This window comes from Alexandromys fortis, unplaced genomic scaffold (genome assembly GCF_014885135.2).
Source record: "Alexandromys fortis isolate MF-2015 unplaced genomic scaffold, M_Fortis_MF-2015_v1.1 scaffold_56, whole genome shotgun sequence".
NCBI classification, from domain to species: domain Eukaryota; kingdom Metazoa; phylum Chordata; class Mammalia; order Rodentia; family Cricetidae; genus Alexandromys; species Alexandromys fortis.
The window spans coordinates 1,123,462-1,136,770 of record NW_026067935.1 but is presented as its reverse complement, the minus strand read 5'-3'; the positions used below and the strand labels follow the sequence as shown (position 1 = coordinate 1,136,770).

General features: G+C 46.3%; 1 protein-coding gene across 1 annotated transcript; it reads right to left on the bottom strand.

Annotated features, from left to right (window-relative positions):
- Positions 1–1,927: 1,927 nt before the first annotated feature.
- Psph (phosphoserine phosphatase) lies at positions 1,928–13,145 on the bottom strand. The gene is made up of 7 exons (XM_050146652.1): positions 13,090–13,145; positions 10,923–11,045; positions 8,237–8,395; positions 7,239–7,373; positions 5,520–5,665; positions 2,956–3,104; positions 1,928–2,261 (listed from the first exon to the last, which is right to left on the bottom strand). The coding sequence occupies exons 3-7, from the start codon at positions 8,374–8,376 to the stop codon at positions 2,154–2,156; spliced, it is 678 nt and encodes a 225-aa protein (XP_050002609.1). The 5' UTR covers positions 8,377–8,395; positions 10,923–11,045; positions 13,090–13,145; the 3' UTR covers positions 1,928–2,153.
- Between the last annotated feature and the right edge of the window lie 164 nt (positions 13,146–13,309).

Sequence of the window (13,309 nt, the reverse complement as noted above, 5' to 3'; positions counted from 1 at the left end):
GAGTGCTGGGATTAAAGGCGTGCGCCACCATCGCCCAGCATTGTCCCTTCAGATCTTTCTTCCCAAGTCATCTGTGGAAAAGAACTCGGTGTGTGTGCCTGCGTGCTCATGTGAATGTGTGGTTTGCACATGCCACAGAACACATGTAGATGTTAGAAGACAACTTTTGAGAGAGTTGTCTCCTCTGTGCCGAGTTCCAGAAATTGAACTTGCATGGCAAGGCTTTTGCAGCGAGCCCTTTTACCCAGTGAGCCATCTCTTTAGGCCCAAGAACTGTGCAATCGTTAGGAAAAGGCTGCTTTCTTTCGTGATTTGTAAACCATACGTATTGGCTGTAACTTTCAAAAATAAATGTTTTTTATTTCCTTTCTTTGTTTTGTTTTTGTTTGTTTGTTTTTTCAAGACAGGGTTTCTCTTTATCTTTGGAACCTATCCTGGAACTAGCTCTTGTAGACCAGGCTCGCCTCCAACTCACAGGAATTCACCTGCCTCTGCCTCCCGAGTGCTGGGATTAAAGGCATGTGCCACCACCACCTGGCCTAAACTAGTATTTTTATTTAAGCTTCCATCGTTACTTTTGAAAATATTTGTTTTTATTCTTTTCAATTATGTGTGTGTTTCTGCATGTGGCACATACAGAAAGTTTTGAACCATCTGTTGTGGGTGCTGGGAACTAAACTCAGATCTTCTATATGTGCAGCAAGTTCTCTTAACCATCATCTCTCCAGCTCTGTTACTTCTTGGCTTTAAAATTTATATGTTTATTTTACATGTGTGTTTTGCCTGCATGTAAGTGCACCACATGCATGTCCAGTACCTGTGGAGCCAGAAGAGGGCATTAGATACCCTGAAACTGGGGCTGGAGAGATGGCTCAGAGGTTAAGAGCAAGGACTGCTCTTCCGTAGGTCCTGAGTTCAATTCCCAGCAACCACATTGTGGCTCACAACCATCTAAAATGAGATCTGGTGCCCTCTTCTGGCACCTGCATGGAGGCTGAACACTGGGTATATAATAAATAAACAAATCTTTAAGAAAAAAAAATGGATACCCTGAAACTGTAGTTTCAGTTTTCTGGGAACAGTCATATGCTGGGAACCAAATCCAAGTCCTCTTTGAGAATGGCAAGGGCTCTTACTTTCTTAAAACCTTTGTGACATTTAAACATAACACATCTTTTTTCTTTATATCCTTTTTCTAGAGACAGGGTCTTATTCTGGCTGGCCTGGGAGTTTCCATCCCCCTGCCTCAGCATTCCAAGTGCTGGGATTATATGTGTGCACCACCCACCATACCCAGCCACACAAAACAAAGTCGGGTGAGAAAAGGGTTCCCACTCCTCTGTGCCAGGGCTTCCTGTAACGAGGTAGGGACAGGGACTCTGCACGCAGAATGGAGAAAGCTCAACCCTCTTCTTGGCACGGGGGTTGTTTGTACCTGCATACTCACAGTCACTGAAACACTAGACACAGGCATGCCTAAGAGGCTGAATAAATTGCCGGGCAGTGGTGGCACACACCTTTAATTCCAGCACTCAGTATGCAGAGACAAGAGGATCTCTGAATCTGAGTACAGCCTACTCTACAAAGTGAGTTCCGGGACAGCCAGGACTGTTACATAGAGAAACCCTGTCTTAAAAAACAAAACAAAAAGACAATTGAACAAATCAGCTGGCTGTGGTGACTTACACCTTTGATCCTAGCACTCGGGAGGCAGAGGCAAGAGGATCTCTGAGTTCAAGGCTAGCTCTGGTCCACAGAGTTAGCTCCAGGACAGCCAGGGCTACACTGTAAAACCCTGTCTCAAAAAACAACAACAAAAATAAATAAATAGGAAAAAAGAAAACTGAACAGGCCTGTTCAGATATACAAACATTCTTTTTATACCTAAGAGAAACCCCATACTCACTGAAGGCTACTGAGTCCATGCTGCAAGAGTAAAAGCATTTAATTTACCACACACCTCAGAAAGCTCCAGGTAAGATATAGGTAGGAATATACACAAAGAATTCAGAGTATAAAACTCTCCAGGTAATTAGTAGTCATATTAATATTGGAACTGCAGTAGACAAAACTAGCTACCTCCCGGACTGTACCGGGAGCCTGACCGTAGCTCTGAGAGACTGGAGGTGTTCTGAGTGGGCAGGAAGCTGAGACTATTCTTCCAGTTCTCCCAAGAGCTCAACAAAGTCAGTGATGTACCACTTGGCGTTGCTCTTGACTTGTTGCCTGATCACATTTCCTCCAAACCCAATGAAAGCATCCTAGGAAGGAAAGTGGGGAGGGGTTAACGTCTTTTCAAACGGCACACCCAGAAACATATAAAATAAACAAAATATATGTAAGTGAAAATTTATGTACATACTTAAAAAACATGCATACATACATATGTATGGGTGTATTGCTATTTATATGTATATATGTGTATGTATCTATATATACCCAGTATTGTTCTCTCTGCTTCCAATTGCTGATAGAATGTAATCCATCAGCTATTGCTCCAGCACCTGCCTGCCTGCCACCATGCTCCCCACCATGATGATGACAGAGTAACCCTCCGAAACTGTAAGCAGGCTCCCTATCAAATGCTTTCTCTGGCTGTCCTGGAACTCACTCTGTATTCCAGGCTGGCCTCGAACTCACAGAAATCCGCTTCCCTCTGCCTCCCGAGTGCTGGGATTAAAGGTGTATGCCACCACTGCCTGGCTCAAATGCTTTCTTTTATATGTTGCCTTGGTCACGGTGTCTCTTCACAGCAATGGAACAGTGACTAAGACACTTCATGCATGTTCCTAAGCTGAATGTCTTTTGGTTGCTTTGTGTTCTTATCATGACATTTAGCTGTTTTAGTTTAACTTCTGCTGTTAACTTCATAGGGTTTTCAGCCAGACATAGAAAAAAAAAATTACCACCTGAAAAAAACCAGAAAACAAAAACCCAGCACCCTTGAGTACATACGGCGGGAGGGCAGGCTTCCATGTCTGTAGCTCCATCTCCAATCATGATTATTTTCTTAAAGTGGAATTTTTCCTTTAAAAATCGAATAACCTTTCCTTTCCCACCAGACTCGGCTGTTGGCTGCATCTCATCAAAACCTGCGTATTCACCTTCAGAGGACAGTGAGAAGATGTTAGGTCCACAGCTTGTTCATATGGATGACGCCGAACTTAAGTGTTAAGTCTAAAACAGCCCTGGGTTGGTCACACAGCATGGGACCTGACCCATATTCCCGAGGAGGTGGCTCTAGTGGGTCACCTGGGTTGAACTAGCTGCATCTTCTCAACTTCTGATGTAGCCGTTTTAAGCCTTGTTGAGATATCAGACCACCATAATACATTAATTTATATATTATACATAATATATTACATGTAATACATTGATTTATCACATGAATATAGTAACATTACCTAAAGGAATTAACCAACTTTCCTTACTTTTTTGAAGATAGGAGCTCCTGTAGAGCAGGTTATCCTTGAACTTACTATGAATCCTAGGATGATCTTGACTCTCTTTCAGACGGGGTCACTTTGTAGCTCAGGCTGGTATAGAACTTGAAGAAATTCTCCCACCTCGGCCTCCCAAGTGTTAAGAGTGAGTCCCCAGGCCTGGTTCAACTCATTTGTTTTGTTTGTTGGCTTAGTTAGTTTTGTTTTTATTTTTAAAGATGGAGTCTAAGTAGCCAAATATGACCTTTAATTCCTAATCCCCTGGCGCTGCTTCCCAAATGCTGGATTACATAGGTATTCTCTTCCCCAGCTTCAAGATAGGGTTTCTCTGTGTAGCTCTGGCTGTCCTGAAACTCACTCTGTAGACCAGGCTGGCCTCGAACTCAGAGATCCTCCTGCTTCTGCCTCCCGAGTGCTAGGATGAAAGGCGTGCGCCACCAAGCTTGGGAAGGGACGTGCACACTATGGCACCTGTGTGGAGGTCGGCAGACAACTTTGTGGGGTCCGTTCTCTCCTTCCACTTTTATGTGAGTTCCAGGAACTGAATTCAAGTCAGGCTTTTTGGGCGATTTCTTTTACCTGCTGAGCCCTCCCTGGCCCTCATGGGGTTTCAAGACTACTCGCTACCTGTGCTATGACATAACTACAGAGCTTCTGGCTCTTTTGTAACAGGGTTTCATACAGCCCAGGCTATCCTAGAACTTACTGTGTGTCCTAAGATGACCCTGAAAGCCTGATCTTCCTGCTTCCACCTGGGAGTATAGGTCGGAACCAACCTGCCTGGTTTAAGTGCCAGCCAGTGCTTTAGGCAGGCTGGGCAAACGCACTACCAAGGGACCCCACCCTGGCCCAATAGCACTCTCTTTGCTGTTTATTTTGCTTTCCATTACTTATTATGCTTTATTTGCGCGCGTGTGCGTGCGTGCGTGTGTGTGTGTGTGTGTGTGTGTGTGTGTGTGTGTTTGTGTGTGTGAGGAGGCTGTATATGTGGGTGAAGGTGTGTGGAATCTGGGCTATTGTGAGCTGCAAACCAACACTCTGGGAACAAACGCAGGTGCAATGACAGCCTGGACCCAGTTAACTGTCGAGCCGTCGCTCATCCTGTTTTTAGAGACTAGGTTTTGTTCTGTAGTCCACACTGGACTCCAACTTGAAATACTCCTGCCTCAGCACCTCAAGAGCCCAGCATCACTGGAGCCCTCTTGAGACGATGTAATCGGTAGCTGTGACCCCAGGTGTCCCCAGGGCAATGGAAATGCAGCAACTCATTAACCAGACTCCTTCTTGGGTCTGCATTGCTCCAGACACAGTAAAACAAACAACCGGCCCTCAACTGTAGCATCACAGAATAAGCCAGCAGGCTAACATTTTAGATTGGTGGCAGCATGAATATGCAAAATCAAGCCAGGGCGGATGACCTCAGCCTGTTTTGCAGAGTAAAGAACACCAAAGTGCAGAGGCTATCAGTCAACAGAGCCTTTCGCACAGGGCTGGAGAGAGATGGCTCAGCAGCTCAGAGTGCAAACCGCTCCTGCAGAGGACCAGGGTTCAGTTCCCAGCACCCGAGCCATCTCTCACAATAGCCTGTAACTCCAGCTGAGCTGCAAGAGATCTGGTAAGCTCTTCTGGCCTCCGAGGGCACTTGTATGACACACACACAGACACACACACGCGCACACACATACACACACGCACACATACACACACATGGATTTTTCTTAAAGATTTGTTTTATTTATGTGTGTGGATGTTTTGCCTGCGTGCTTGTTTGTCACCACACGAGTGCCTGGTGCCCTTGCAGAAGAGGGAGTTGGATTTCCTGGAACTGGAGTTACATTGCTGTGGATCGTCCAATGTGGGTGCTAGGAACTGAACCCAGGTCCTCTGGAAGAGTGCCTAGTGCTTTTAACCCCTAAGCCACCTCTCCAGCCCCCAAACTCTTAACCCCAGAACCACCACTCTTTTAAGTTACGTTTCAACAGACACTAACTAAAATACTAAACAACAGAACAGATAAGAAAGGAAATATATTACCATTAAAATCTTACCATTAGCCAGGTGGTTAAAAAATCTTACCATTGAAGTAGAATTTCAGCCTATTGGCAAATACGTTGGCTGTTGGGATATTGAGCTTCGCAGCAACGTGCTCCACGATACTCCTAAAGCCACCAGATATGAGGAACACCTGCACATTGCGCTCCTGTAGGCGACTGACCAGCTCCCTACAAAATAAACACAACATACAAAACAGCAGTTAATACAAAAAGGAAACATGAAAATGGTGCTCTTTTTTTTATTATTTTTTTCTTAGCTCCAATGCTGGAAGTCCATCTATAAAGATAATGCCTATGGGATTAACATTTTCTATGTTTGAGGAGGGGCTGGTAAGGTGGTGTTCGTTTGGGTTGTGTGTGTGTGTTTTTAAGATATATTTATTCATTATGTATACAACTTTCTGCCTCCATGTATACCCACATGCCAGAGGAAGGCACCAGATCTCATTACAGGTGGTTTGGAGCCACTATGTGGTTGCTGGGAATTGAACTTAGGAGCTCTGGAAGAGCAGACAGTGCTCTTAACCACTGAGCCATCTCTCCAGCCCCTGGGCTGTGTGTTATTGAACTTCTGTCCAGTCGGAGTGGCCATTCGGAAGCCATGAGTCTCTCTGCTGAGGCTTGGCCCTTTCCCTAGCAATTACATTTTTCTTCACGTGCCCACTTTTGTGTTCTTTTGTTGTGAGGTTGTTGTCTTTTTCATTGTTCTTTGTTTCTTTGTTGTTGTTTGTTTTGTTTTTCTTTTTTTTTAATTTATTTATTATGTATACAATATTCTATCTGTGTGTATGGCCAGAAGAGGGCACCAGACCCCATTACAGATGGTTGTGAGCCACCATGTGGTTGCTGGGAATTGAACTCAGGACCTCTGGAAGAGCAGGCAATGCTCGCTCTTAACCTCTGAGCCATCTCTCCAGCCCTATTTTGTTTTTCGAGACAGGGTTTCTCTGTAGCTTTGGAAGCTGTCCTGGAATAGCTCTTGTAGACCAGGCTGGCCTTGAACTCACAGAGACCCACCTGCCTCTGCCACCCGAGTGCTGGGTTAAAGACTTGTGCCACGACTGCCAGCCCAGCTTGTTGTTGTTTTTGAGACAAACTCTTGCTATGTAGCCAGACTGGCTTTGAACTCACAAGAGCAATCCTGCCTGAGCTACCTCTGTGCTAGCATTTCAGATGTGAACCAACACCTATTCTTAGCTTTTTTGTTTGTCTGTTTTGCTGGCTGATTTTGAGATAGGATCTCATGTGTCTGTGGATTATTTTGAACTTTTGATAACCTGCCCCCACCTCCTATGTCCTAGGATTACAAGGGTATGCTACACAGACACCCGCCTGTGTGTGTGTGTGCGCGCGTGTGCGTTCTGAGACAAAGTCTCAATGTGTAACCCCGGTTAGCTTTGAACTCAAGACCCTCCTGTCTCAGCTTCATGAGAATTATGAAATGTGCACCACCATTCCCAGCATTATATGTGTTTTTCAGATGTGCTTAGAAATTAATGGGTGGGACTTCTCTGTTTCTGGAAACCATTGCACTAACGTTAAGATAAAGAACTCCTAGAGAAGCCTGGTGAAAGCATAAAGTCAAACATACACGAGACCAGAGAGTGAGATAAGAGCAGATGTAAGTACCAAGAGAGCCCTGCAGAAGGCAACAGCAACAGATACTCTCTGGAGGAAGGAGTTCCGCAAATCCCCAAGCTCATAGCAAGACAGTATGCCAAGGGCCAAGACTGTGCTTTACCTTATCCCGGGGGTCAGGTGTGGGGGGTGCTCAGCTAGGAGCCTTTGCACCTGCTCCCTAGAGGGCTGGATCAGTGCCAGGCGTTCAGTGAGCGCGTCTTTGAAAGGCAATGCTCCTCCCATGGCTTTCCGTGTCCTAGGAGGAAGACCCACGCACAATCAGGCCAGCCGGGTTAGCTGTCCTTGAAGTCAACATGCCTTCCTATGCCAGGACTTCATGATAACCATCAGGAAGGTGTTGCCACGAGCCCAACTCTACAACGACGGGCATGCTGCATGCCGCGTACAGGAGGGGTCTGCTTGGGAATCACACAGGGACTCTGACACCATGGACTGTGCATCCACAGACGGGACAGAAACCCTCACATCCCAAACACAAGCACCTTGCTTACAAACTATAACCTCGAAAGAAACCAAAGGCTGAAAGTTCCTGTATCAAATGCAGCCATAGCTCAGGAAGGTGTCGCTGTGGCAGATTAGGGAGGGCAAAGGGAAGAGACAGAGCTTCTGACCTGGCATCTCTCTCCACTGAGGCAGTAGGGTTGCACTTTTAACCTTGACTGGGGGCACTGAATACTTAGAGCCCCAGGCTACCTTCTTGGATTAATCATTTTCCCAGCCTCCTCTGCAGAGACATTCATGTTTTGCTCCCTTTGTTTGTAATAGAATATTTGCAGATGGACAGGTGAAGACAGCACTCAGCACTCTACCACTGGGGGGGGGGGGTAATCTGGAGTTTTGTCTTAGCACTGGGCCAAAACCAGAAGCTAGGAACTGAGACCTTAGCCTTTCATCCGGTCTTTTTGTTGCTGTTGTTTGTTTGTGGTTGGAACTCACTCTATAGACCAGGCTGGCTTCAAACTCACAGAGATCTGCCTGCTTCTGCCTCCCTGAGTGCCAGGATTAAAGGTGTGCGCTACCAGGCCCAGTTGCCCATTGCTTTTTAAAGACGTGGTGACTTCTTTAGCATCTCCCAAAGGGAATAAAGACAGCTCGTACATTTCAGACACAGCCGCCTCCACACCGCAGAATTTGGCCAGCTCATCAATGCCTTCCTCTCGGATGACTGTACTGTCGACATCAAAGCACACCGCATCCGCCGAGCAGATGAGTTCCCTCAGCTCCGAGTGGGAGACCATCCTGGGAAGAACGTTCCTCCTAGAAAAGAGGGAGAGAAGTGTGCTTAAAGATGTCACATAGAGTCAGTCACAAGGGGCGGGGCGAGGGGTGTGGCTCAGCGGGAGTTTGTTCAGCATTCACGAAGCCCCAAGTTTCGCCTAAGCCAGGTGTAGCGATGTATGCCTAGGATCCCAGCTCTTTGGAGGTAGAAGCAGAAGGATCAAGAGTTTAAGATTGGGGCTGAAGGCCAGGTGGTGGTGGTGCACTCCTTTAATCCCAGCACTCGGGAGGTGGAGGCAGGTGGATCTCAGTGAGCTTGAGGCCAGCCTGGTCTACCAAGCAAGTTCCAGGACAGCCAGGACTGTTACACAGAGAAACCCTATCTTGAAAAACAAAAAACAAAAACAAAAACAAAACAAAACAAAAGAAAGGATTGGGGCTGAAGAGATGGCTCAGTAGTTAAAGTGCTTGTTGCTCTTTCAAGACCCAAATTCATTTGCCAGAACCCTCACCTGGCTGTTCACAACTACCTGTAACTCCAGCTCCAGGAGACCTATCACCCTCTCTAGCACATGCACACACACACACACAAACTAAAAATAGCAATAATAATTTTTTAAAAAGAGAGAGTTGCTGGTGGTGGTGACATATACCTTTAATCCCAGCACTCAGGTAGCAGAGGCAGGTAGATCTCTGTGGGTTTAAGGCCAGCCTGGTCTACAGAGTGAGTTCTAGGACAGTCAGGGCTACACAGAGAAACCTTGTCTCAAAAAAACAAAGTAGAGTGAGAGAGTTAGTTTAAGACCATCCTTAGCTCCGCAGCAAATTTGAGGCCAGTCTGGACTACATAAGACGCTGTTTCCAATAAAATGGTAACAGGGAGATGGTTCAATAGGTAAAGATGCCTGCGTCCAAACCTCCATCCCTGGAAGCCACACGGCAGAAGCGAAGAGAGGAATCTTGAAAAGTTGTCCTGTGACCTCTGTGCTCACACAGAAAAGAAAGAAAGCTTGTTCCGTAAATATATCACGTGATTCGACGGGACAGGACCATGAGGCACAGGTGAAGGGAAAGCTAGCCAGGAAGGCAAATTATGTAAGAGCTAAAACGAGACAGTGACAGAATAACCTACGGCCCGCAGGGCCTCAAAACTGTGAAAAGACAAATCCAGGCCAGGCACCTGGCATGGAACCTGTCAGCAACCGTGTCCTGCAGAGGCTCCCGGTGTTTCAGAGATGCTGGGCCGCATGGCGGTGCATGTTTGTGCTTGCAATCTCAGCCCTAGGGAGGGGAGGAGAGGGCAGGAGGATGGGGGCTAAAGGTCATCCTTGGGTACGCACTGGGTTTGGGTAATAGGGTCAAGGCAATCCTGGGCTAGAGATCCTGTCTCTAAATCAATAAATAGTGGGGATGGGTGGTGGTGCACACCCGTGTTCCCAGCACTCAGGAGGCTGAGGCAGGAGGATTGCGAACGCCAAGCTGGTGCTACTTAGTGAGCCTGGTCTAAAAAACACCTTGAAAAACCTTGGCGATAGGGGAAAACCAAGTTAGGCTGCTTCCAAGTAAATTGTGTACATTAGACGTCCACAGAGAGAAAGAAAAATCACTGCTGGGAAACGGACTCTGGAACTTTACATGGGGCTTTTGGGGGAAGGGAAGCCCAGAGATGAGGAGTGGACAGAGTGCCGGGAGAAAGGACTGTGTCCACACAGAGGCCCAGGCCCACCCACTGCCTTCAGGGGTGCAGACTGGGGCTCCGGCTCGGCAGTGAAGCCCACCTGACTTTGTTCTTAAGTTTGTGCTGACAAGCCTTTCTTCACCGGAGCTCCAAAGTGAAGAAAGGGGTTTCCCTTCGGGGCTTGGATTTAGGAGGCCCGGATTGGGGTAAGAGGAAGAAAATCTCCTTGCTTAAACAGATAGAAGCTCTTCCATCTAGTATCTTGTGCGAGGCACCTAAGGTTACAGGAGCTCTTTCCATTTGTATCAGCCATGCAAGCAGTGCACAGACATGCATATAGGAAAAGCACCCATACACATATAACAAAACTGTAATTTTAAAAAAAGAATAGGGGCTGGAGAGATGGCTCAGAGGTTAAGAGCACTGACTACTCTTCCAGAGGTCCTGAGTTCAATTCCCAGCAACCACATGATTCCCCACAGCCATCTGTAATGAGATCTTGTGCCTTCTTATGACATGTATATAATAAATAAATAAACTTAAAAAAAAAGAAATAAACTTCTTATAAACAGAAGTGACGTATGTTATGACAGACAATGCTTCTTCTCCTCCTCCTTCTTTTCAAAGACAGGTCTCCTATATCCTACCTGGTGTCAAACCTGCTACATAGCCAAGGGTAACCTTGAACTCCTGATCCTCCCCCGTCCTGAGTGCTGAGATGCCAGGCATGAACATTACACCTTCTTTATATGGTGGAACCCAGGGCTTTGAGCACAGTAAGCCTGCGCCCTACACACCAAGCCACATCCTCAAACCAACAGATGCTGCTTTTCACTCGATGAGGTTAGCTCACAGGCAAATCTAATGCCTGGACATACGAGTACTCACGATTGTCCAGAGCGGGATTCCTGAGGGACAGTGTCTTTCTCTTCCCCTTTGAAGGCAAAAATGCACCATAAACCTCAGGGTAGAGTTTTGTTTTAAAGAAATATCTGTGGATTTTGCAAGAGCCTAAAAAACAAACAAAGAGAGAGAGAGAGAAAATGAACAACCAGGAACAGAATAATGGCAAAGAAGGAGGTAGAAGGGCTGGGGTTTTGGCTCAGTTGGTAAAGTACTTGCCCGGCATGCAGCAAGCCTGGAGTTTCACCCTCTGAAGTTCATAAGCCAGGGTTGATGACCTACACCTATAACCCCAGCACTCAAGGGACAGAATCAGTCCAAAGGATCAGAAGTTCAAGGTGATCTTCGGAGTTAACAGTTCAAGGCAAGCCTGGGTTATATAAGACCCAGTCACAAACAGAAGGGTCGGGAGTGTGGGGGAAGGAAGACTGATAGACCTCCTAGTAAGATTGTTCCAACAAAAATTGCTTCCTCTGGGCTATGTTCAAACAGAGCAGAGAAGTAGTTACAGCCTTGTCCGTGGCTTCTACTCTGCCTGATGAACAGAACACAAAGAGGACCCGCAGGGAGAACAACCTACAGATACAGAATGAAGAGACTTGAGCAGAGGGTAGACCCAACAGTCCTTGCTTTCTTCAAAATATGACACACGTGTGTGTGTGTGCTGCCTCATGCCTGTAATTTCAACATTTGAAGGGCTAAGGAAGCCTGAGGCAGGAGGATGGCTCTGAGTTTTAATCCTGTCTCAGAAAGGAAAAGAAATAAATAACGGGGAGCTAGAAACGCAGGTGTGGCTCAGCGGTAGAGTGCCCTGGCCTGCGCTCCATGCTCAATACTACAAAACCACACAATCGATCAGTTAGTTACAAGTCAGGGAAACAAAGCCAAGAGCAACAGCGAAGGAGTCAGAATGATTCAGGGACTGGCAAGATGGCTCGGCCAGATAGAGATGCTCACCTTGAAACCCTGATGGACCTGGATCAATCCCTGGAGCCCTTGGTGAAAGAGGGGAACTGGTTCCTGAGTTAACCTCTGCCATCTACAGAGGCACCATGGCATATGTGTGTCCACAACCATTCTCGCAGTAATAATATATATACAGATATTTAAAGGAATTCTGGCGCTAGCCTCAAGGGAGCAAAGCTAACAACTGTGAATTGTGATTTCCATCACTAACACCAGGGAAGTACTCAGTGGCCAAGAGTTACTTAGTGGGCACCAGGTTCCATTCTCAGCACCACAAAAAGTTATTTTAAAAAATTAAGTAGATAGACCTGGATGGAGGTGGGTGGTCCTTGGACTTCCCACAGGGCAGGGAACCCTGATTGCTCTTTGGGCTGACGAGGGAGGGGATTTGATTGGGGAAGGGGAAGGGAAATGGGAGGCGGTGGCGGGGAAGAGACAGAAATCTTTAATAAATAAATAAATTTAATAAAAAATTAAGTAGAAGAAACAACAACAATAGAAAACATTAAAATGGAAATAGAAGCTGCAGAGAAAATGGCTCCACAGTTAAGAACACTACACTTGCTGTTCTTGCAAAGGACCTAGGTTCAAGTCCCAGGACCCAGATGTTATATCATAATCCTCTGTAGCTCCAGCTCCAGGGGATCTGATGCCCTCTCCCTCTTCTGACCTCTGGGAGGCACCAGGCGCACATATGGTGCACAGATATACATACAAGTAAAACATTTCACAAACACAAAATAAGTAAGTCTTTAAAAAATAAAACTGCACCAGGCGGTGGTGGCGCACACCTTTAATCCCAGCACTCGGGAGGCAAAGGCAGGAGGATCTCTGTGAATTTGAGGTCAGCCTGGTCTACAAGAGCTAGTTCCAGGACAGGTTCCAAAGTTACAGAGAAATCCTGTCTTGAAAAAAAATAAAATAAAATAAAATAAAACTGCAAATAACTAACATCCTGATACACACCCATAATCTCAGTGCTCAGGAGAATAAGGCACAAGGTTTTAAATTTGAAGTCAGGCTCTACTACATAGCAAGAGCCAGCCTCAAAAAAAAAAAATTTCAAGGCGGTGGGTGCCAGGAAAACAGCTCACACGGTAAGGTCCAACCTAAGTTCAATCACTAGAATGGTGTTTTTAAAAATGCCAGGGGATGGTCAAATGGCTTGGTGGATAAAAACACTTACCGTGCAAACCTGATGACCTAAGTTCAATTCCCAGAACCTAGAATAGCCTAGAAAAAGGAAAAACTGATTCCAAAAAGTTGTATTCTGACCTCCACCCGAGCACTTGTACACCCCCACACTCACACACAAACATTTGGTCCAGCACATGCACGAGTGTGCCCTCAGGTACACAAGTCTCTCTCTCTCTCTCTCTCTCTCTCTCTCTCTCTCTCTCTCTCTC